Source organism: Syngnathus leptorhynchus, chromosome 15 (assembly GCF_054491065.1).
Source record: "Syngnathus leptorhynchus isolate UIUO chromosome 15, UIUO_Slep, whole genome shotgun sequence".
In the NCBI taxonomy this organism is placed as follows: Eukaryota; Metazoa; Chordata; class Actinopteri; order Syngnathiformes; family Syngnathidae; genus Syngnathus; species Syngnathus leptorhynchus.
In genome coordinates, this window is record NC_141209.1 from 10,086,136 (window position 1) to 10,107,500 (window position 21,365).

The 21,365-nt window shown below is 44.1% G+C and overlaps 2 protein-coding genes across 4 annotated transcripts in view; one reads left to right on the top strand and one right to left on the bottom strand.

Moving 5' to 3' along the window:
- Positions 1–1,411: 1,411 nt before the first annotated feature.
- Positions 1,412–7,217, top strand: LOC147045668 (uncharacterized). 2 transcript variants are annotated; one of them, XR_015068374.1, is made up of 4 exons: positions 1,412–2,338; positions 3,918–4,118; positions 4,525–4,847; positions 6,213–6,345. XR_015068374.1 is itself a non-coding variant. In XM_085932751.1 (4 exons), the coding sequence occupies exons 1-4, from the start codon at positions 1,633–1,635 to the stop codon at positions 6,463–6,465; spliced, it is 1,371 nt and encodes a 456-aa protein (XP_085788877.1). In that variant the 5' UTR covers positions 1,412–1,632; the 3' UTR covers positions 6,466–7,217. The 2 variants fall into 2 exon arrangements, 1 of the variants encoding a protein (XP_085788877.1); XM_085932751.1 differs by having other exon boundaries at positions 4,525–4,735; positions 6,213–7,217.
- A 13,537-nt stretch (positions 7,218–20,754) lies between these two features.
- Positions 20,755–21,365, bottom strand: part of dtd2 (D-aminoacyl-tRNA deacylase 2) — a 9,317-nt gene continuing 8,706 nt past the window's right edge. For both annotated transcript variants that reach the window (XM_085932799.1, XM_085932798.1), the window contains one exon: positions 20,755–21,133. In XM_085932799.1, the coding sequence (XP_085788925.1) occupies positions 20,826–21,133 (308 nt within the window). In that variant the 3' untranslated portion in view covers positions 20,755–20,825. The remainder of the gene's footprint in view (positions 21,134–21,365) is intronic.

Below are 21,365 nucleotides of genomic sequence, written 5' to 3' on the forward strand. Positions count from 1 at the left end.
CGAAGTTCGGTTGTCGAACCTCGCGAGATGACCCGAGAGGACCCGCATGCCAACTGACTCAGTTTGTTATTACATTCTCGCTTCTCTGAGAATTGCATCAACTCTAATCATGCCTCCAAATGAAGCAAGTGGGAGCAGTAAAGCCATCCTAAAACACAAAGACGCTCCTAAAGCAATGCGACAGTGAGCGCCCGGCCGGCGCGCTGCGGTTGCGCGATTGGACAAAATTTAGCTCCCTGTGCGCTGAGGTCCACTTAAATTTTGGAAAGTACATCAGGACTTTGAAAAATATTTTATTTTATTTTAGTGAATGCTCTGTCACAATAATGCGACCAGCGCGGTGCAGTTGCGCCGTCGTTGACGTTCTACCGTTGCGCGATCGGACAAAAATGCGCAAATGAAAAAATGACGTTTTTTTTTTTGGTTTTTTTTTTTTTTTTGCTTGGAACGGATTTTTTTTTTTTTTGCGGTGAGGGGTGGTTCGTTGTGTGTGTGTGTGTGTGGGGGGGGGGGGTGAATTGGTGGGGGCTGTTGTTTTTCCATCCACCTACTTCCAGTCTTTAGGCCATGGTGATCAGCCTTTGGCCGGGTTCTTGGCTGTTCTTCTCCTGTCGCTCTCCCTCTAGCACCTCTGCTGGTTTTATCTCCAAGTATACTTCCTGTAAACATTTTTCCTCCATTCTTGCACAACCAATCTTCTGAATAGATCCACTTTGATTAATACCCCAAACATGGGTCGCGGGCGTGCTGGAGCCTATCCTAGCCGTCATCGGGCAGCAGGTGGGGCACCCTGAACTGGTTGCCAGCTAACTGCAGGGCACACAAAGGGATGTTGAGATGCCATTTTGACAGTGAAGCTATATCCTACACACCACACGTCAACCCTAAATTCGCCATCCTGGAGAATAAAAACAATCTTTCAGCTCAGTGGCCTAGTGGTAGAGTGTCCGCCCTTTGACTGGAACGCTGTGAGTTCAAACCCCACCCGGGTCATACCAAAGACTATAAAAATGGGACCCATTGCCTCCCTGCTTGGCACTCAGCATTAAGGGTTGGAATTTTGGGGGGTTAGATCTCCAAATATTAATTCCCGAGCGCGGCACCACTGCTGCTCACTGCTCCCCTCTCTCTCCCCCAGGGCAGGGGATGGGTTAAATGCAGAGGACAAATTTCATCATACCCAGATGTGTGTGTGACAATCATTGGGACTTTGACTTTAATGTACTCTTCATGATATATTTCTCTTATAAGCGAGTTTGCCTCGTTGTCTGTTAACCCCTGAGAACTTCTGAATTTGGGTGGGGGGCGCTAATGCGGTCATTCATTATGCTTTCCGCCACTTTTCCCATCGAAGGAGTACAGCTGCTCCGCGATTGGCTGACAACCCAATCGTCACCGGAAGTGACGCACGTCATCCAGTCGCTGGCAGAAAATGAAGACAAACTCAAAGGTATCGTTGGCTTCCGAAGTCCGACAGCTAAAATTAAAACTGGACAACGACGGCGATGACGTGTGAGTGGCGCGAGTCGACGACAGTGCGATAGACGCTCCGTGAGGCGTAACCGACGATTGTCGCCATCGCGACTGAGTTTGTAGCCGCCTGCCTGTCTGCCTGCCCGCCCGCTGCCAGTGATGTCTAACGTCCCGCGTCTTCCACCGGAGCTGTGGGTATCGGTCCTGAGCTTCCTGGGCCCCACCGACATGCAGGCGGTGCGCTGCTCGTGCCGAGCCCTGCGCCTGCTGGCCGACCACCCCTACCTCTGGCGAGGCCAGACAGTGGTGCTGTCCGACCTGCGCCGCTACACTTTCGGCTTCTGGGACACGCTGCGCCGGCGCAAACTGACCCGCGTGGCCGTGCGCCACCTGCGGCGCAAGGAGTGGCGGCGCTTGGTCAAGTTCCTGCCGTCGCTCAGCGCCGTCGCCTTCGTCAACGGCGGCCGCGTCTACAAGCAAAAGTACCTGGACCATCTGCTACAGTTCTCCGACGTGCGGGAGCTGGCCGTGCGAGACGCCGCCTGGTCCGAGCCCATGCTGGGTCCCATCCTCGGCGCGCACCTCAGCGCCCAGCTCACCCACCTGAGCGTGTGCAACGTGCGCCTGCGCTCCGCTGCAGACTTCGTCCACGCCTTGGCCGGCCTCAGCAACCTGCGCTACCTACTCTTCCACCAGCAGGGGGAGGGCTGCGGGCTGGACCGGGTGCGCCCGGTGCCCCGGGACGACTTCCACCACATGATGACTTGCCTGCCCAAGCTCACGCACCTCTCGTGGGGCATGAGGGGTGAGCCCCAGGAGCCCCTGCCCGACGACTACCTGAGTCCACCTGACCCGTGGCGCCCAGGTAGGTAGAGCGACCGGACAGCCGTCAAATCGGGGAAGCGAAAAATGCAGGCCGTAGGCCTCATTCCACAGTAGGAAAAAGAAATCTCGCTCAAAGCATCTCAAATGTGTAAAACCGAACTGAATTCAAGAGGACCTATTGTGCGTTGGCAGTTGCGCTAAGAGTGGTGAGGCAGGCGGGTGTGCCGCAAACTACGATTTCAACCGGAGCCAATGTTAGCCAATTGGTTTAACCTATAAGTGCTCTCTTACCGTATACGTCAGTCGTACACAGGGAACTTTGGTCTTATTATTCACTACACATTACTCTATACTATACTCTGTACAAGGTCATGCTGTAGAGTCTATATTCACTACATATAACTCTATACTGTAGCAGGGGTGTCAAACTCCAGTCTTCAGGGGCTGCATTCCTACATGTTTTCCAAGCTTCCCTCGTGAAACACACCTGATGCAAATGATCAGTTCATTCTCACGTTCTGCAGGAGTCTGATAACTGAATCAGGTGTGTTTAATGAGGGAAACTTGGAAAACATGTAGGAATGCGGCCCCAAGGACTGGAGTTTGACACTTGTGTTCATGCTATAGAGCAGGGGTGCTCACACTTTTTCAGCATGCGAGCTACTTATAAAACAACCAAGTCAAAATGATCTACCTACACACCACAAAAATGCAAAACATAAAACTATTTTCAAATTTATTACGGATTCTTTGTATGTACAATGTATGTTGATGTACCTTGCATAACTGAATAGGCCAATATTGCACAACAGACATAATAAATATTGACATTTTTTGTAATTATAGGATGATAGGCTGACAAAAAAAACGTCACACTGCGATCGACCAGTAGATCGTGATCGACATAATGAGCACCCCTGCTATAGAGTCTATAGCATGACCTTGTGTCTAAAGAAAGTTGTTGATATGGGTAGTTGTTGATGTACAAATCTTTTTCTTTTTTTTTTAGTATTAATGCAATTGCTATAAATGCAAGTTGTGTAAGAAATGTTGAATTTGAGCCACATTCAACTAGTGGTACATTGTAACAAAAATAAGTTAGTTCATGCATTAGAATTTATCAGTAATACTCAATTTATTTTTTACCAAGTATCATTGGTTCATTCGTTATTTAAAAGATACTATGCACTTGGATCAGGTTTATACAATGTAAATGCACCCGAGTTAGCTCAATTAAGCTGATTTAATTAAATTGTCAGTCCCTCGGGGAGGTGGAAAAGCCAACCTAAAATGAGAAGCATTAAAATCAAAATCGACGTGCGACGACGTGATCTATTTCAATCTGCTGTTTACACGCCTCTTCCGTTAAGTCGATCAGCCGCTTCGCAGTCACGCGACACGCGAGCATCAACATTGACATCATGCGATTGATTAAGGCAGAATTCTTGTGTGTATTTCGCAGACCAGTTGGAATTTTTGAACATGTGGAAAAGTTCATGGAGTGAGGTGGCCCTTGAAGGCGCCCGCTCATTTGTTTTCGTAATGACGGTTGTGGATTGCATGAATGTTGACGAGTGGCAGTCGTGATTGAAAAGAGTCTGCGTATCCATCCCGTTCAGGCTTCTCGAGCGGGGGTCCAGCCCTGAGCTTTCTGGAGCTGGTGGACTACCCCGAGACCATCTTGCCCTACAATGCCCTTAGAAGTCTGACCTCCCTTCGCTCGCTCACCGTGCATTACCGCTACATCCGTGATGGACTGGACTGTCGCCTGGCGTCCTGGCTGGCGCCCCTCAAGCACTTGGAGACCCTCAGCATAGTGGGTGAGTGGCGCCTCAACTAATGACAAATTGAAAAAAGATTCTGTCTTTGAAAAACAGCATAAGAGCAATCCAGGCATTGTCCTGAAACCGAATCGCCTGCCACAAATTGTGACATGACTTACATTGCTGATAAACAGATCACCCCTAATAAAAAGCCATCATCACTGATTGGCTAAAACTCAGCCAGAGTACTGCCCCAGAAGCACAATAAAATGTAATGGTTGACAAAAGAACATTGCCATGACTATATAACTGTTGGCAGGCGGGAACTCCCTGTCGCTGTACACCAACACCATACCAGCCAGTGTCACATGGCTAAAACTCAGCCAGAGTACTGCCCCAGAAGCACAATAAAAAGTTAATGGTGGACAAAAGAACATTGCCATGACTATATAACTGTTGGCAGGTGGGAACTCCCTGTCGCTGTACACCAACACCATACCGGCCAGTGTCACACGGTTAACACTGCGCGTGGCCATCACTCTGAAGGATTTGGACTCCATTGCGCCCAAAGTTTTAGCCCTGGAGCACCTGGACATCGAGCAGAACCGCTCCAGCGGAAGCCTGTGCCGGCGCATCCCCATGTTGTTCCCTCAACTGCGGACGCTGCGCATACGGTGAGTGGATCTTGGCCGCATTGACACCCAGCACATCACAGGGACAAGGAGGAGGCAGAAAAACACCCGCATAAACAAGCCGCGATAATCCACGCAGGACAAAACCACTAAGGTAATCTCAACACAGTCTCATACACACAGCTTTGGGACATGATAAGAGACAATACTGGGTAGGACTGGGGGCGTAGGACAACATAAGGCAGGAAAATACATTGATACAGGTCTCCACTCCTCGATCGCCAAGCGGAGTAGAACTGCTTGTCACTCCCGATCAAATCGTCCTGTTTGCCTGTGATAAAATTATAAAAGTCTTATATAAAAGTTTTCTGCCGCTAGGCAGCAGGGGCGCGACAGCCGGTTAGCACGGCAAGAGCAGAGCGGAGCCGTTGCACGTTTACTGACGAGCCGGTCAGTGAGCTTGCGTCGTGTAGGGATCTCGTAACACAGCGGGTCAGGCAAACGAGAATCAAGTGGCAGGCGTGCGTGTCAAAACAGACAAAACTGTAAAGACTGACGACTAGCAGTTCCGTATTGGCTACGCGCGCCTCAAAGGTCTAGCACAGAGGGCGAGTGATGCCATAGGCCAGCAGTGCTAGAGCGGAGACGTGACAGAGCCGCGCACGAAGGAAAAATGTACCGCCTTGCAGAAACAGTCGGGACAACGGCAGTGAGTAACCGCGCACGTAGGAATAAAAGCACTGCCGTCCAGGATTTGGGACAGTGGTGTTAACCTGCAGGTGGTCATGGTGGCTGAGCATATAAAGCGCCCCCAGTCCTGAGATCCTGAGGACCTGTGCTCCGGTCCAACCTTCCACAGGTGTGGCCGGGACAAAGAGAACCTGCTGCATGCACTGTAAATGAGCACTAAGCGCAGGGCAAGCAATGTGTGGATGCCCTCACGCTGGGCTGCCGGGTTGTGTCAGCTGGTCAGCACCGCAAGAGCAAAGCGGAGCTGTGACACATTTACACTTTAAAATGTTTAAATGTTTAAAAATCCAATAAAGCGTTTAAAAAATAAAATGATAAAAGTCTTGCGCAGATGCGCTCACGCTGGGCCGAGGGGGCGCGTCAGTCTTAAATTTTATTGTAACAATGTAGTTTATGTACATCATAGATTTTCACCTATCGCGGGTGGTCTTGGAACCAATTATCTGCGATAAATGAGAGATTACTGTAATGTGTTAATGATCAAGTAATATTGTGATAATAATTCATATGCAAGTCGCTCCTGATTATAAGTCGCACCCCCAAACTATGGAAAAATAACCTGCGACTCATAGTCCGGAACATACGGTACTATGCAAGACAAGATCATACAAAACAAGACAGGTCTAGAGACAGTAGCTTAGGATAGGATAAATTGAGGCAACACCAAACAAGACAAGTATATCCACAAGACAGGCTACGAAATGATAGAATCATACAAGGTTGGACTGCTCAATGTGGTTTAGTACAGGAATAATGCTGCCTTTTGCAGGTTCTTTCGCCGCGAGCCTGAGAAGGACCTCCTAAGCCTGCAACGTCTTCGGCACCTGGAGCGTCTGGAGCTCTTGGTGGAGCGCTCCTTCATCCTGAGGGACTACCTGAACGGGCACCCGTGGCCGAGTCCCTGCGTCCAGGAGCTCATCGATCAGCTGGTGCAGCTGTCGGCCAACCGAATCACAGTGGTGACTGCCATGCGCCGCCGTAACCCGCTCAGAGAGTGTAACTGTGTCTGGGAGGGAGACTGACGGTAGCCTGGAACTTGGACAACCTTGTGAAGCGCCTACAAGAATTATGTGGTTGAGTGTTAATGACCTGAACCCGAGCTTGCACAAAGACAAACAGACTTTGAGCCACGATGGATCCAGGAAGGACAAGACTTGACCTGACTGAACAGGACGAGGCAAAGCAAGACTGGACTGGACAATACAAGCAAATGACAAAAGGGCAGCACAAGAGAATAATAAGATGGGCTTGGACCAGGCCACACAGCGTTATTGTTAGCCAAAGCAAGACAAGACGGCACAACAAAGGATGTGAGAAGACAAAAATGGACTGGACAGCACAAGACAAGACAACCGTAAGACAAAATAAGGCTGGACAAAGCCTGACAGGACAGGATAAGACAAGGCAAGGTGTATGAGTGGGCAATGCCAGACCAGTTAAGAAAAGACTTGCCCCCAAACAAGACAGGAAAGGAACAATTACGATAAAGGGGAATGGACTACACCTTATTCGGTCTTAGACAAGATAGGACTGGACAAAATAAGAAGGGTCGAGAAAGGACAAGGAAGGCCTGGCAAGACCAAGATAAGGTAAGACCAAACAGAACCACACGACTGACTGTGTGTTAGACGAGACAAACGAAGCGGACATGGGCTCGTCACGAGGGAATCAAAGGAAGTCACCAAGGTGTGAGTAATAAGTGGACATTTGTACAAACTGGATTCGGTTGATGTTGGGAAATTATGTAAAATGTAAATAAAAACAAAATATGTTAGGGATGTTCTGACTCTAACTTATTTTGCAAGAACCACACGGGAGACAGTATGCCCTTTGAACACTTGCAAGTGGAGAATTTGTTCGTTACTGTAGATACAGCAATGTCCGAACAAAGTCTGCCGTTGCATTCATGCAAGACAGTATTTATTGAGAGAAGAAGGGTGGGGGTGAGAGTGGCCAAGGTGGGGGTGACAATTTACATGTGTGGTGGCCAAGGTGGGGGTGACAATTTACATGTGTGGTGGTCACCTCAGCAAATGGTTAACCACTTCAGAGGGTCCCGGTTAAAACAAAGTTCATCATTCTAGTCTACATCCCAACATAATCATACGATCAAGATAGTTCATAAACCCTAACAAAATACAATGATTTGAAAATCCTTTTCAACCTATATTCAATTGAATACACTACATAGACAACATATTTAATGCTCAAATTCATAAACTATTTTATTTTTCAAATAATAAACTTAGAATTTCATGGCTGCAACACGTGCAGTAGAAGTTGGAAAAAGTGGCATGTTTACCACTTCGTTACATCACCTTTCCTTTTAATAACACTTAAAACGTTTTGGAAGAGAGGAGACTAATTCTCTTCGTTTCTCATGTGGAATTCTTTCCCATTCTTACTTGATGAACCGCTTCAGTTGTTCAACAGTCCAGAGTCTTCCCTGTCGTAATTTACGCTTCATAATGCGCCACACATTTTCAATGGGAGACAGGTCTGGACTGCAAGCAGGCCAAGGGAGAACCTGGACTCTTACTTCGAAGCCACGCTGTTGTAACTAACACATGCAGAATGTGGCTTGGCATTATCTTGCTGAAATAAGCAGCGGCGTCCATGAAAAAGACGTCGCTTGGATGGCAGCATATGTTGCTCCAAAACCTGTATGTACTTTTCAGCATTTATGTTGCCTTCACAGATGACTTACAAATGTAAGTCACCCATGCCATAAGAACTACTGCACCCCCATACCATCACAGATGCTAGCTTTTGAACTTTGCATTGATAACAGTCCAGATGGTCCGCTTCCTCTTTGGTCCGGAGGACAAGACGTCCAGTGTTTCCAAAAACAATTAGAAAAGTGGACTCCTCAGACCACAAAACACTTTTTCATTGTGCTTCTATTTTACATGAGCTCGGGCCCAGAGAACCTGGCGGCGTCTCTGGATGTTGTTCATAAATGGCTTTTGCTTTGCATGGTAGAGTTTTATCCCCTTACTGATGTAGTGACGAACTGTATTTACTGACAGTGGTTTTCTGAAGTTTTCCTGAGCCCATTTGGTGATATCCTTTACACACTCGTCAGTTTTCAAGGCAATGCCATCTGAGGGAACGAAGGTCTGAGGCGGACATGGGCATACTACGGCCCGCGGGCCATATACGGCCTGTTGGTCTTTTTAATCCGGCCCGCCAAACATCTCCGTTATATCAAAATATACTGGCGAACCTTGTTCATTTACTTTCCCCTGTAATGCCCACATTTTCCTAATAGATGGCGCGCTTGAGCATTTGCCCCCTCTTCTTCCCGGTTAAGCTTTTCCCAGAAGAAGCACTCTCCTTCTCGGTTTTCGCGGTAAAGCTTTCCCCCTTCTAAAAACAAACATGAGTATCAAAGAAAAGAAAAGTCGACAGTGAGTGCCGAGTGTTTAAAACAGAATGGACAACAAAATATTTTTTCAAAGAAGTCCGATCAAAGGCTGTATGCTTGATATGCCAAGAAAGTGTCGCGGTTTTTAAGGAGTACAATATTAGCCGTCACTTTGCTACGAAGCATACCAATTATGCCAGCAAGCTGTCGGCGCAAGAACGGGCAGCTACGGCTGAGAGGATGGCAGCCAATTTACTGTCCCAGCAAAACTTTTTTCACCGACAAACTGCGCTTCAGGAGTCAACTACCAAGGCAAGCTTTTTGCTGGCATTCAAATTAGCAGCAGCTAGCAAGCCTTTCTCCGAAGGTGAGTTTTTGAAAGACTGCATGGTGGAGACTGCAGGTGTTCTGTGTCCGGAAAGTCAAGGCAAGTTTGAAAAAATCAGTTTGTCACGTCGGACTGTGACTCGCCGTGTGGAACTAATTGATGAACATATAGCTAGCCAGCTAAACAAAAAGGCAGAGTTCTTTCAGTTATATTCTCTTGCACTTGATGAAAGTAATGATTTCAAAGACACAGCGCAGCTCCTAATTTTTATCCGAGGAATAAATGACAGCTTTGAGATAACGGAGAAGTTTTTGACCATGGAGTCTTTGAAGGGAATCACGCGGGGAGAGGATTTGTATGACAAGGTGTCTGCTGCCATCGAGAAACATAAACTACCTTGGAGAAAACTTGCCAATTTCACGACGGATGGATCACCAAATTTAACAGGAAAAAACATTGGGCTGCTGAAACGAATCCAGGACAAATTAAAAGAGGAAAATCCTGAACAAAATGTTATTTTTCTTCACTGTATCATTCATCAGGAATCACTTTGCAAGTCTGTATTGCAGCTTAACCATGTTGTGAATCCAGTCGTAAAACTTGTGAACTTAATACGCGCAAGGGGACTCCAGCATTGTCAGTTCATCACGTTCCTGGAGGAAATTGATGCGGATCATCAGGACTTACTTTACCACTCTCATGTCCGGTGGTTAAGTTTAGGCAAAGTGTTTCAACACATTTGGGACCTGAAAGAAGAGATCAGCGCATTTTTAGAGTTCAATGAGAAATTTGATGAATTTCCTGAGCTACGAGACCAAAACTGGCTTTGTGATTTTGCGTTTGCTGTGGACGTATTTCCACACTTGAATGAACTGAATGTGAAACTGCAGGGGAAAGATCAGTTTGTGCACGACATGTACAAACATGTTACAGCGTTTACATCTAAGCTCTTTTTATTCTCCAGACAAGTTGCGAACGCATTGGAATGCCCTGCCAATGGATATTAGAACTGCTACCTCAGTAGAAACATTTAAGACACGTTTAAAGACGTATTTCTATGATATGGCCTTTAATTAACCTGTAGTAGCCGATTCGGCTGGAGTTTGTTTTTGCTCCCTCTCCCCGACCCCACTCCCCCCACCCCTCCCCGGCTGGGGAGGTGGTTAGGTGACACCCAAGCTGACGACGGCTATCTAGATTCTCGTGGACCAATTCAGCATGAGGGAACTGCAGCGGAATACCCTCCTAGAGGACACTGCCAGGACAATCGAAGGCACCTCCGACAGCTCTTCGCTTTGGCCTGGGCATCCACTTTTTGATTTCCATATTATGTATTTTATGTGCCCTCTTTGCATCCATTGCAGCCTGGTGATCCTGAAAGGGGGATCCTTCCATCTGTGGTCCCTTCTCAAGGTTTCTCATTTTTCCCCTGGTAGGGGTTTTTGAGTTTTTCCTTGCCCTTTTGGGAGCCCAAGATCAGGAGATGCTTTGAGAATAATTGTCAATTGATTGTCTATGTGAAGCCCTTTGAGACTGCTTGTGATTTAGGGCTATACAAATAAACTTGACTTGACTTGGCATCCTTCACTCATTTCGCCACACTTGACACTCAGAAAGAGGCGACGCGATATGCAAAGAAATACAGCAAATCACTGGATGACCTGCACAGAGAATTCAGTTGTCGGTTCTATGATTTTGAAAACATTGAAGAGTCACTTCAGCTCGTGTCATGTCCCTTCTCACAAGACCCTGTAACAGTACCACATGAGGTGCAATTGGAACTGATCGATCTTCAGTTTGACGCCACCTTGAAGGAAAAGTTCAACACTCTTAAACTTAATGACTTTTATGCTTCACTGAACGAAGCCACCTTTCCAAACCTACGGAGGACGGCACAGAAGATGCTGGACTTGTTTGGCTCGACCTATGTATGTGAGCAGACATTCAGTGTTATGAACATGAACAAATCCCGTCACAGATCCAGGATAACTGACCAACACCTCGGATCTATCCTGAGAATCGCTACAACAAAACTTACTCCAGACTTTGATGCACTGACAAAACAGGTAGATCAACAACACTGTTCCCACTGAAACTGATGGTGAGTTTTCCTGCTGTGTTTATTCAACTGAAATGTAATGAAATTAATCATTAATAGGTCAAATCCTGTATGTAATTTATATAACACTCCATCCATCTGTTCTTGACTCGGCGCCTCTGTCAAATTTTAGAACTCATTGTGGCCCTCGAGTCAAAAAGTTTGCCCACCCCTGTGTCAGACTCTGAGGGATCGAAGGTCACGGTCATTCAGTCTTAGTTTCCGGCCATGGTGCTTACGTGCAGTGATTTCACCAGATTCTCTGAACCTTTTGATGATATTATGAACCGTAGATGTTGAAATCCCTAAATTCCTTACAATTTTCCTTTGAGAAATCTTGTTCTTAAACTGTTCAACTATTTTCTCACGCAGTTGTGGACAAAGTGGTGACCCTAACCCCATCCTTGCTTGTGAATGACTGAGCATGTTTGGGGAGGCTCCTTTTATACCCAATCATGGTACCCACCTGTTTCCAATTAGCCTGATCACATCTGGGATGTTCCAAATAGGTGTTTGATGAGCTTTTCTCAGCTTTCTCAGTATTTTTTGCCACCTTTCCCAACTTCTACTGGACGTGTTGCGGCCATAAAATTCTAAGTTATTATTTGGCAAAAAATATTTAAGTTTATCAGATTGAACAATAAATATGTTGTCTTTGTAGTATATTCAATTGAATATAGGTTGAGAAAGATTTTCAAATCGTTGTATTTTGTTTTTACATTTTGCACAATTTCCCAACTTCAACCAAATCCGGTTTGTAGATTAATCAACGAAAGACAAATAATCAAGATAAATGTTGACTTCTTTGTTTTTCTTTTGTGAATACACTGTTCTTAAGAGGAACCGTTTTAATTAAATGTTGGAATAATCTCGGGGGAAGCCTTGGCCTGCCAGACCAGGAGGCCTTATCTTTATGAGTTTACGACTCTCCTTGAAAACTAAATGCTTTCTATTTGGTTCAAGGAATGTCTTTTGATCCCCGTCAGCCTTATGTTTCCTTCCTGTCCTTATGTTACTTTTGTGTTTGTTTTGTAAGAAGTCTTCAATGACAATGAGCAGAGCTTCTTTGCATAGGCGAAATGTTCTTTGTCAGTTTAAAGGGACTTCATTCCTTTTAGTTAACTGTAGCTTTGATTCATAGATTGTAGATGATCAAAACTGGTTATATACAGTTTGAAGTAGTCACATTAAAGTTATCCCATATTTACTCAATGTTCGTTTAAGGAACTGTGTTAGAGATGTTCCGACTCTAACTTACTGTGCAAGAACAACACAGAGAGACAGTATGCCCTTTGAACACTTGCACGTGGAGAATTTGTTCGTCATTGTAGATACAACAATGTCCGAACAAATTCTGCAAGTGGAGAATTTGTTCGTTGCTGTTGACACAGCACTGTCCGAACAAAGTCTGCCGCTGCACCCATGCAAGAGAGTATTTATTGAGAAAAGAAGGGTGGGGGTGACAATTTACATGTGTGGTGGCCAAGGTGGGGGTGAAACACCTGGCCTCTGATCACATCATAGCGGGGGATGTTTTACGATGTTGAGTAGACAAAACAACTTTGATTGCGTCTTCTACAATTGGTCAATCAGTGCAAAGGATCTTAGCACTTTGTTCTACTCCTTTGTTAAGACAGGACAAGCTTAGGTCAATCACCACTGATTACATTCCAACATAATATGATCAACCTAATCTAGGTCAATCACCACTGATTACATTCCAACATAATATGATCAACCTAATCTATTCAACCCTAACAAACTGTATATCAGTTACCTTACATTTACTTAATATGTGTTGAAATGTTTAAGTAGGGTTAGATATTATTATTATTATGTGTTGTGTTAGTTTACTAAGAAGATAAACTTAGCAAGGGTTTAGTTGCATTGTTCCACAGGTAAGCGACATTCAACGTGCTTCAAGTTATCTGATCACAGTCGAGGAGGAGTCGGCCACCCATAGAGAGGACAACTGGTTGGGGGAAGAAAGCAGACTCTGCAGTCCCAATGCGGGGGTCGAGAAGTGCTGGATCACACTACACTACATTCCTTAGCTAATCAGCGTTGCTACAACCACTATCTCCCCTCCCTTTAGTGTAGCAACGCCTCTGTAACCAGGGCAACCAAGACATTAAAAAGAGGAGCACGTGGAGGAGGAACTCAGAATTGGTGGAGATTGTAACTGAGCTTCCTTTCTCTATCGTTCTCCTCGCGAGTAAACTCATCCTGGTTGTCTTCTCCTCTTCGTTCCAGCATGTAATTTAATGTCTGATCATATTCAGACCCAACATTTATTTGGTCCTTCGAGCCGGATGCCAATATACTATATTATATTCCAGCTGACAGCAGAGATCCAGAAAGACCGCGCGCGGGAGGAACTCCATAGGTGAGATCCTAGAATCCTTTTCAAAGGCTGGCTGTCTGCTCGTCAGCTGGGATCTGATGGTTGAAGGCAGTCCGAGGTGCAGAGGTGAGGAGAACCAGGGGGTGAGTTATTTTTTTTTTAAAGAATGGTGCGGCCGAGCTTGTCGTGCCCTATAAAAGTCCTAGGTTAGAACGGAGAGGTCCATCTAAAGGTACCAGTAAAAGTTACACACGGAGACGTCCGTATAAAAGTAACAAAACGGAAAGATCCGTTTAAAGGGTTGGCGGAGTGCCCAGGAAACCGTAATACTAAAGTTACACAACGGAGATGTAACAAAACGGAAAGATCCGTTTAAAGGGTTGGCGGAGTGCCCAGGAAACCGTAATACTGAATGATTGAGAGTGTGAATGGGAATACGTATCACTAGATATAGTATTCCATATTAAAGCAGTGGGGAACACATAACGTGGTTCTGTGGACGCAATAGGCAAGGATTCTCCACCAGTACGCTGGTAGAAGTGAGAATCACCACAGGATCTTTTCGTTATCCCACTGGAAACACCCGACTTTAGAAACCCCTATGGTTTTACAGTTGGGACCAAATTGATTAAAATGGGGAACGGAAAGAGCAAAATTAATATCCGAGATAATCTAAAATGTAAAGATTCGAAAATAATTGAAAGGCAGGATCCTGATCGAATTAATAATCTAGATAAACGGATCAAAAAATACAAATTTGAGGGAGAGCTAAAAGAAATACAAGAGCGGGAGGAAAAAACACAGGCTACAAATTCGAAACAAAAGATCATAATAAAGTTGTATCCGCAAGTACAAGACACACACAAAAGTGAAGAATCACCTCCTTATGGGATGACAGACAGAGCCACCAGGCAGAAAAGCCCGCTAGAAATGGATCGGTTGAAGAAAATGAGGGCAAATTACACAGAAATAGGGAGAACAAAGCAAAATGATAATGAAACCTTTGATGAGTATCGAGGGCGTATGACAGAAGTATTCAAAATACACAGTGGACTGGTAGAAGATAATGCACCCCAAGGTGCTTATCAGCAACAATTAAAAAATGCCATCCACATAGGGTCCAAGCCAAAAATACAAATTAGGGTTATCAATAATCATAAAGGAATGAACACCGGAACTTTGGAGGAATACATAAAACACGCCCTCCATGCAGAAAGAGTAGTCAGAAAAGGCTTTAGAGGCCGAGGAAGAGGATTTGTGCAACCTAGTCAAATAGAATGTTGGAGTTGCGGAGAAAAAGGTCACATGGTACGTGACTGCACAAATGAACGAGGACAGTTATGACATAGCCAAAATCAAATCAAAACAGAAACCCATGTAACAAAGTGGGAACCTGGCTGCCAAAAAGAAACGGAAATTAGCTTAAATGTACAGGAGATATTCGTGTTAAAAGGAAAAGTAAGAGAGAAACACTGAAGTTAAAATCTGCAAGATAAAAGAAAAATAATTACAAATAGCTTCTAAAAGTAAAATAGAGAATAAATTAGATAAGTAAGATGAGCAAAAAGGTGTTCTTAGTGTGCTCTTTGTGGTCTTTTATGTTGTGTGCCAAACGTGTGTGCTAGCGTGTGTGTGTGTGCGTGCGCGCGCAGAGGATCCTCATGAGTGTGTGTGTGTGTGTGTGTGTGTGTGTGTGTGTGTGTGTGTGTGTGTGTGTGTGTGTGTGTGTGTGAGTGAGTGAGATGTGTGTCCTATGGAAGAAATTAGTCATGGAGAATGTTCAGGAGCCTGTTGAGCGATAATAGGGAAGTTGAGAAGTAGACGATGAGTATGTTTAAGTTGGTTGGAGAAATTAAGATGATCGAGGTGTGGCAGTAGAGAAAATAAGGTGTGTGGCAGTAGAGAATATAGAGTGTGTGACAGAAAGTGACTAGAAAGGTGGCTTGATAGGATGAGAATAAGAGAGAACAAATGTGTCGAAGATAGTGAAAGATGTTGAATGTGAACACGATGAAGGGGGAACAGTAAAGTAGGCCTGCCCTTTGAGAGGGTGAGATTGAGGAGCGTGCCTGCGCTTGCGCGTAGTCGCAGGTCTGGGCTGTGCACGTGGGCCTGTGCTATGCTCGTGTGGGTGGTGGGCCGGCATCATGATTGTTGCAGGAAATGGCCAGCCTGTGAGCAATCAACATTGATGCCGCGTCCCCCCCCCTCGCACGGGGTGTGCTATGGCTGGGTGAGGCAGAGAAAGTGTGAGTTTTTCAGAGAATGTTTGAAGAAGAGTGATGTTTAAGGAAGTGGTGACAACATTTGCATGAAGGATAAAAGGCACTGATGAAGAAAAAAGTATAACCAAAACGTCATCCTCTATGACGTTTGCGCAGCGTTGTTTGTTGGTATTGTTTGTGAGCTGTGTCTTTGCTGTTTTTTGTGTTGTCTGTGTGCTGTCAGTGTTATGTGTTAAAAGGATGAAATTGGCTAAAATAGGTGCAAAAACAAATTTTCTGTTAGACTGTAGTCTATCTGATTTGCACTGCAAAACAAAAGCAATTTTGAAAGATGTGTCAAATTAAATAATAATGGAATCGTATGTAGTAATACAACACCTTACTACATATGGGTTCTCTAAGTTATAAAAACATACATTTTTATTTTTATTCAAATGTCTAAGATTCTTGGGATAAATGATGAAAAGATGATTGTACAGTAACTAAAGAAGGTACAAGAAAGTGAAAATGTCTAATCATTTGATAGCTGGATCGCTCCCCATACGGGGAAGCCATCCATTTATTTGCTAAGCTAGTTGTGGAAGCAATCCAATTGCCTCAAAAAGTAGCTATATGCACGTGTGCAGGGCACACGTACGAGATTGATAAGGTGTCAAGAGGTAACGGGCTTGCTGACAGAACCGCATAGCTGCAACGCAAAAGTCACTTCAAACCTTTATACACACAGGAAGCAGATTAAATTACTGAAACATTTTTAAAGATGTGCAGCGACAAAATCCATAGACTGAAATTCAATTATGGACGAAAAGAGGGGCAAGAGTCGAGAATGGCATCTATAGATGACCAGAAGACTGACCTATCCTACCAAAATAAAAAAACATGATAAAATGGGCAGTAATATTGAGCCATGGTGTGTGTCACATGGCTCAAGAGGAGGGATAGTGGGGCAAGTCAGCTTTATACAACATATGGATTTGATTCATATTCAAAACATTTATAAAAACAAAACAAAAACAAAAATCGTGGAGCTTGACATGTGCTAAAATGGATTGAATTGTTTCAAAATTAACACTGAATGCCTTAACAGTGGCAAAAACGTAATGTAAAGAAACAATGACGTTATTGCATGTTAGGTGGCCATCTTGGTTGCCGTTTTGTTAACTTTAACAATATGGTATTTGTGGGAACTAAGAGTCATAATGAATAGGGGAGAGATGTGTTGGCAACTTATATAGAACAGGCTGCATTGTGTTGATTTAAAGAAGATCAATTTGGCCTTTGCAGTGTGATCCGCTGTGTTGCATCTGGCCATGGAGTAAGTATGATGTTTGTGTACTTTGTCAACAACCGATGTAGATGTTAAAGAATGAAATTAATAGCTTTATGTTGTACCGTTGCCATTGACCAAAGAATGTGTGAAATCTGTCACGTCTACTGATTGTGAAATGTGCAACAGAGATATATCTGTTGAGAATAAAAAACAAAAAAACAACAACATTGCTTTCAGAGAATGTAGTCAAGCGAAATTGTATATGTATCGACATGTCAAGATCTGGGGAAAAGCTGGTAAAAACTAAAATGCCTTTAAATTTGAGTGACAACGATGATCTGACTGAAATAGATGCAATTGAAGTCCCAAGAGGAGTTCCTGATTAATAAGAATTAATTGACCAAATTGCAGTAGGATGGGAGTCCTCCATTTGCTGCTGGTGAACGATGAACAAGAACGTTGACAGGATAAACTAGAATTGGCAATTTCTGGAGAAATTGCGTGTGAAGGCGAAGGCACTTCACACTATTGTGGGACTCGAAATGATGATTAAATGACATAAAATTGGTAAATTGATGATTAAATAAAATAAAAATGTTAAATTAATGATGATGATGAAAATAATTATTAAAGTGATGTGTTAAAATTGAATGAATGAAAAAAAAATATTGGTCAAGCCGGATTCGAACTCGCACGGGAACAGCGCTCGTGCTTCAAATTCCAGTCTCTTCTTACTGAGCTAAACAGCGGCTTAGTGTTGCTGTGGTGGAATGATGATATTAAACGAGAAATAAAAATGGTACATGCCGTTAAAACGGTAAAATGATGTTTTTAACTTAAAATTAAATGAAAAACTAAATGAATGATGAAAATAATTGTTAAAATGTGTTAAAATTGAATGAATGAAGAATTAATGAATAAAAAAATTATGTCCAACCGGGACTCGAACTCGCTCGCGGACGTGGCTCGTGTTCTTAGGATCATTGTCTTCTTACTGAGCTAAACAGCGGCTTAGTGTTGCTGCGGTGGAATGGTGATATTAAACAAGAAATAAAAACGGTAAATGCCGTTAAAACGGTAAAATGATGTTTTTAACTTAAAATTAAATGAATAACTAAATGAATGAATGGAAAATAAATAAATAAAAAATAAAAGAGTTAAATAAACGAGTTAAGGAAAGAAATCATGAAAAAAGTTGTCAGATGTCAAAATTTGAACTCACTCCTGAACGTCGCTCGTGTCTAATGTGCCATTAAGAATGAATGGGGGATTTTAAGGCACAAATTTGCTAATTATGCAAAAACGGTAAATGTTATGAACAAATAAAATACTAGCAGTCATGCCGTGAATTTTTGGAACGTGTGAAAGTTGGAATGGAGTGAATCGGTTAAAGCATGTGGGAGTAGTTAGGTGTCAAAAAAGTGGGAGGAATAAAGTAGGATAATAATAAGAAGAAGAAAAATAAAGTAGAATAACAATAGTGTGAAGGCCTTCGCCTTCACACTAATTACATCCATTGCAACATGCTGAAATTGGGCAAACGGACACAAGCGGGATTTGAGGCAGGGCATGAACAGCTAGCCTTCCCTAATGGACTTCCAGAATCGCATTGCTCTTGATATGTTGTTGTCTGAGAAAGGGGGGGTCTGCGCAATGTTCGGAGAACAATGCTGTACCTTCATCCCCAACAACACTGCCCCTGATGGGAGCCTGACGAAGGCCATTGCAGGCCTGCGGTCCCTCAACATGAGGACGGAAGAGCACTCTGGTGTGGACACATCAATGTGGGACAACTGGATGAATGCCTTTGGGAAGTATAAAGCCCTTGTGTCCTCAATTATAGTGTTAATTGCAGTATTTGCTGCTATACTCACTTTGTGTGAATGTTGTTGTATTCCATGTCTGCGTGCTCTGTTTAATCGTCTCATCACTACAGCAATATCGCCCATGGAAGACAAGATGGCCCGAGTATGCCTAATGTCTGAACGCCAGCAAATTGATGATAACGGTGATGATGATGGAATTCTTGCATTTAAGTTTACAGACTTTTTCCCAGATCTGTGTGTTTCTGAATGATGATGTCGTAACGTTATCCTTTTTGATGTGAACATGTTTGTGCTCATACTTGTGATCCGACAACTGAAAATCTTGAGAAGTGGTTGGTTTTTGGTGATGTAAAAAATTGAGCAAATATGTGATAAACAGGAGGGAAATGTTGGAATAATCTCGGGGGAAGCCTTGGCCTGCCAGACCAGGAGGCCTTATCTTTATGAGTTTACGACTCTCCTTGAAAACTAAATGCTTTCTATTTGGTTCAAGGAATGTCTTTTGATCCCCGTCAGCCTTATGTTTCCTTCCTGTCCTTATGTTACTTTTGTGTTTGTTTTGTAAGAAGTCTTCAATGACAATGAGCAGAGCTTCTTTGCATAGGCGAAATGTTCTTTGTCAGTTTAAAGGGACTTCATTCCTTTTAGTTAACTGTAGCTTTGATTCATAGATTGTAGATGATCAAAACTGGTTATATACAGTTTGAAGTAGTCACATTAAAGTTATCCCATATTTACTCAATGTTCGTTTAAGGAACTGTATATCAGTTACCTTACATTTACTTAATATGTGTTGAAATGTTTAAGTAGGGTTAGATATTATTATTATTATGTGTTGTGTTAGTTTACTAAGAAGATAAACTTAGCAAGGGTTTAGTTGCATTGTTCCACAGGTAAACGACATTCAACGTGCTTCAAGTTATCTGATCACAGTCGAGGAGGAGTCGGCCACCCATAGAGAGGACAACTGGTTGGGGGAAGAAAGCAGACTCTGCAGTCCCAATGCGGGGGTCGAGAAGTGCTGGATCACACTACACTACATTCCTTAGCTAATCAGCGTTGCTACAACCACTATCTCCCCTCCCTTTAGTGTAGCAACGACTCTGTAACCAGGGCAACCAAGACATTAAAAAGAGGAGCACGTGGAGGAGGAACTCAGAACTGGTGGAGATTGTAACTGAGCTTCCTTTCTCTATCGTTCTCCTCGCGAGTAAACTCATCCTGGTTGTCTTCTCCTCTTCGTTCCAGCATGTGATTTAATGTCTGATCATATTCAGACCCAACATTAAACTAAGTTTGACACAACAACATTGCATCTTCAATGGATTTTGGCTAGCCAAAACGGGCTTTTGAATGGAATTTGTACATTGTGTTGTCACAAAGCACAGACATGAAATGATTTGATGAATTTTTTTTTTTAGTTTGCACGAGGTGATTATTCTGAAGGACAAAACTCATACGGAATGTTAACACTTTTTTTTTTGTGCCAGTGTACGTCAGAATCGATAATTTTAAAGCAGCGCCTCGCTGAAAATCCATTGTCCATCATTTGTCAGACATATCTGTCTTCCTACCTCAAATCAAGACGAATCCTCCCAAGCTCCCGATCCCAATCCCGCCTGCTCCTAGCCAATACTTGGTCAAAAAATCAAGTTGCCGCAAAGCGCACAGTCAGGAACATTGAGCAACCCACATTTAAACGTGGCACAAACTGAAGAAAAGACTTCTGGAAGAAAAGAACGGACTGCAACCCTCCATTCATCAATGGTGGTGTCAGATGCCGTCGTCCGGTACGGGCTCTCCTGGGTCTGGTGCGTGATGCATGGTTACGGTCAAAGAAAGTGTGACAAGCGTTTGATTTACTTTCAGATTTTAATCTTGGGACACAAAGAGGAGCCAAGTCTAGACGGAAAAAGAGCCTTTCTCAGAATTCCAGCAGGTGCGTGTGAGGTCCATTGGTCTGGATGTGCAGAACCTGTCTATTCCCGTACGTCCCGTGCTGCATGCTCAGGCCGAGCGCAGTCACCTCCTGGCGGCACAGAGCTTCCAAGTGGGAGTAGAGCCGCAGTCCGTCCTCCTTGGCTATGTTGTCGTGGTACTGCACTGTCCTGCCTTTGGCTTTGCCGCCCAGCGTGGCCTGAGGGACCAGCAGGAGGCTACCCGGGAGCTCTGCCAGCGAAACCATCTTCCCGGACGGCGACTCGCAGACGCGCGTGTTGAGCAGCGTGAAAACTACGTCAGCAGGAAGACATTGCGTGGCAAAATTAATGTCTCAGATCCCAATGCGGACTCCTCAGTTTAATTCAATTTGTGACCGCTGTCTGCTGACAGTCGATGTGTGGTGGATTTTGGTACAGTTGCACAACAGGGTCGAGAGACCGGAACTCTGGCGGGCTGGGGAGTTCACGTGACCGTATTTGTTGCTCGACTTTTAACGGCCAGTCAGACTCTCCCTCTGAAATGA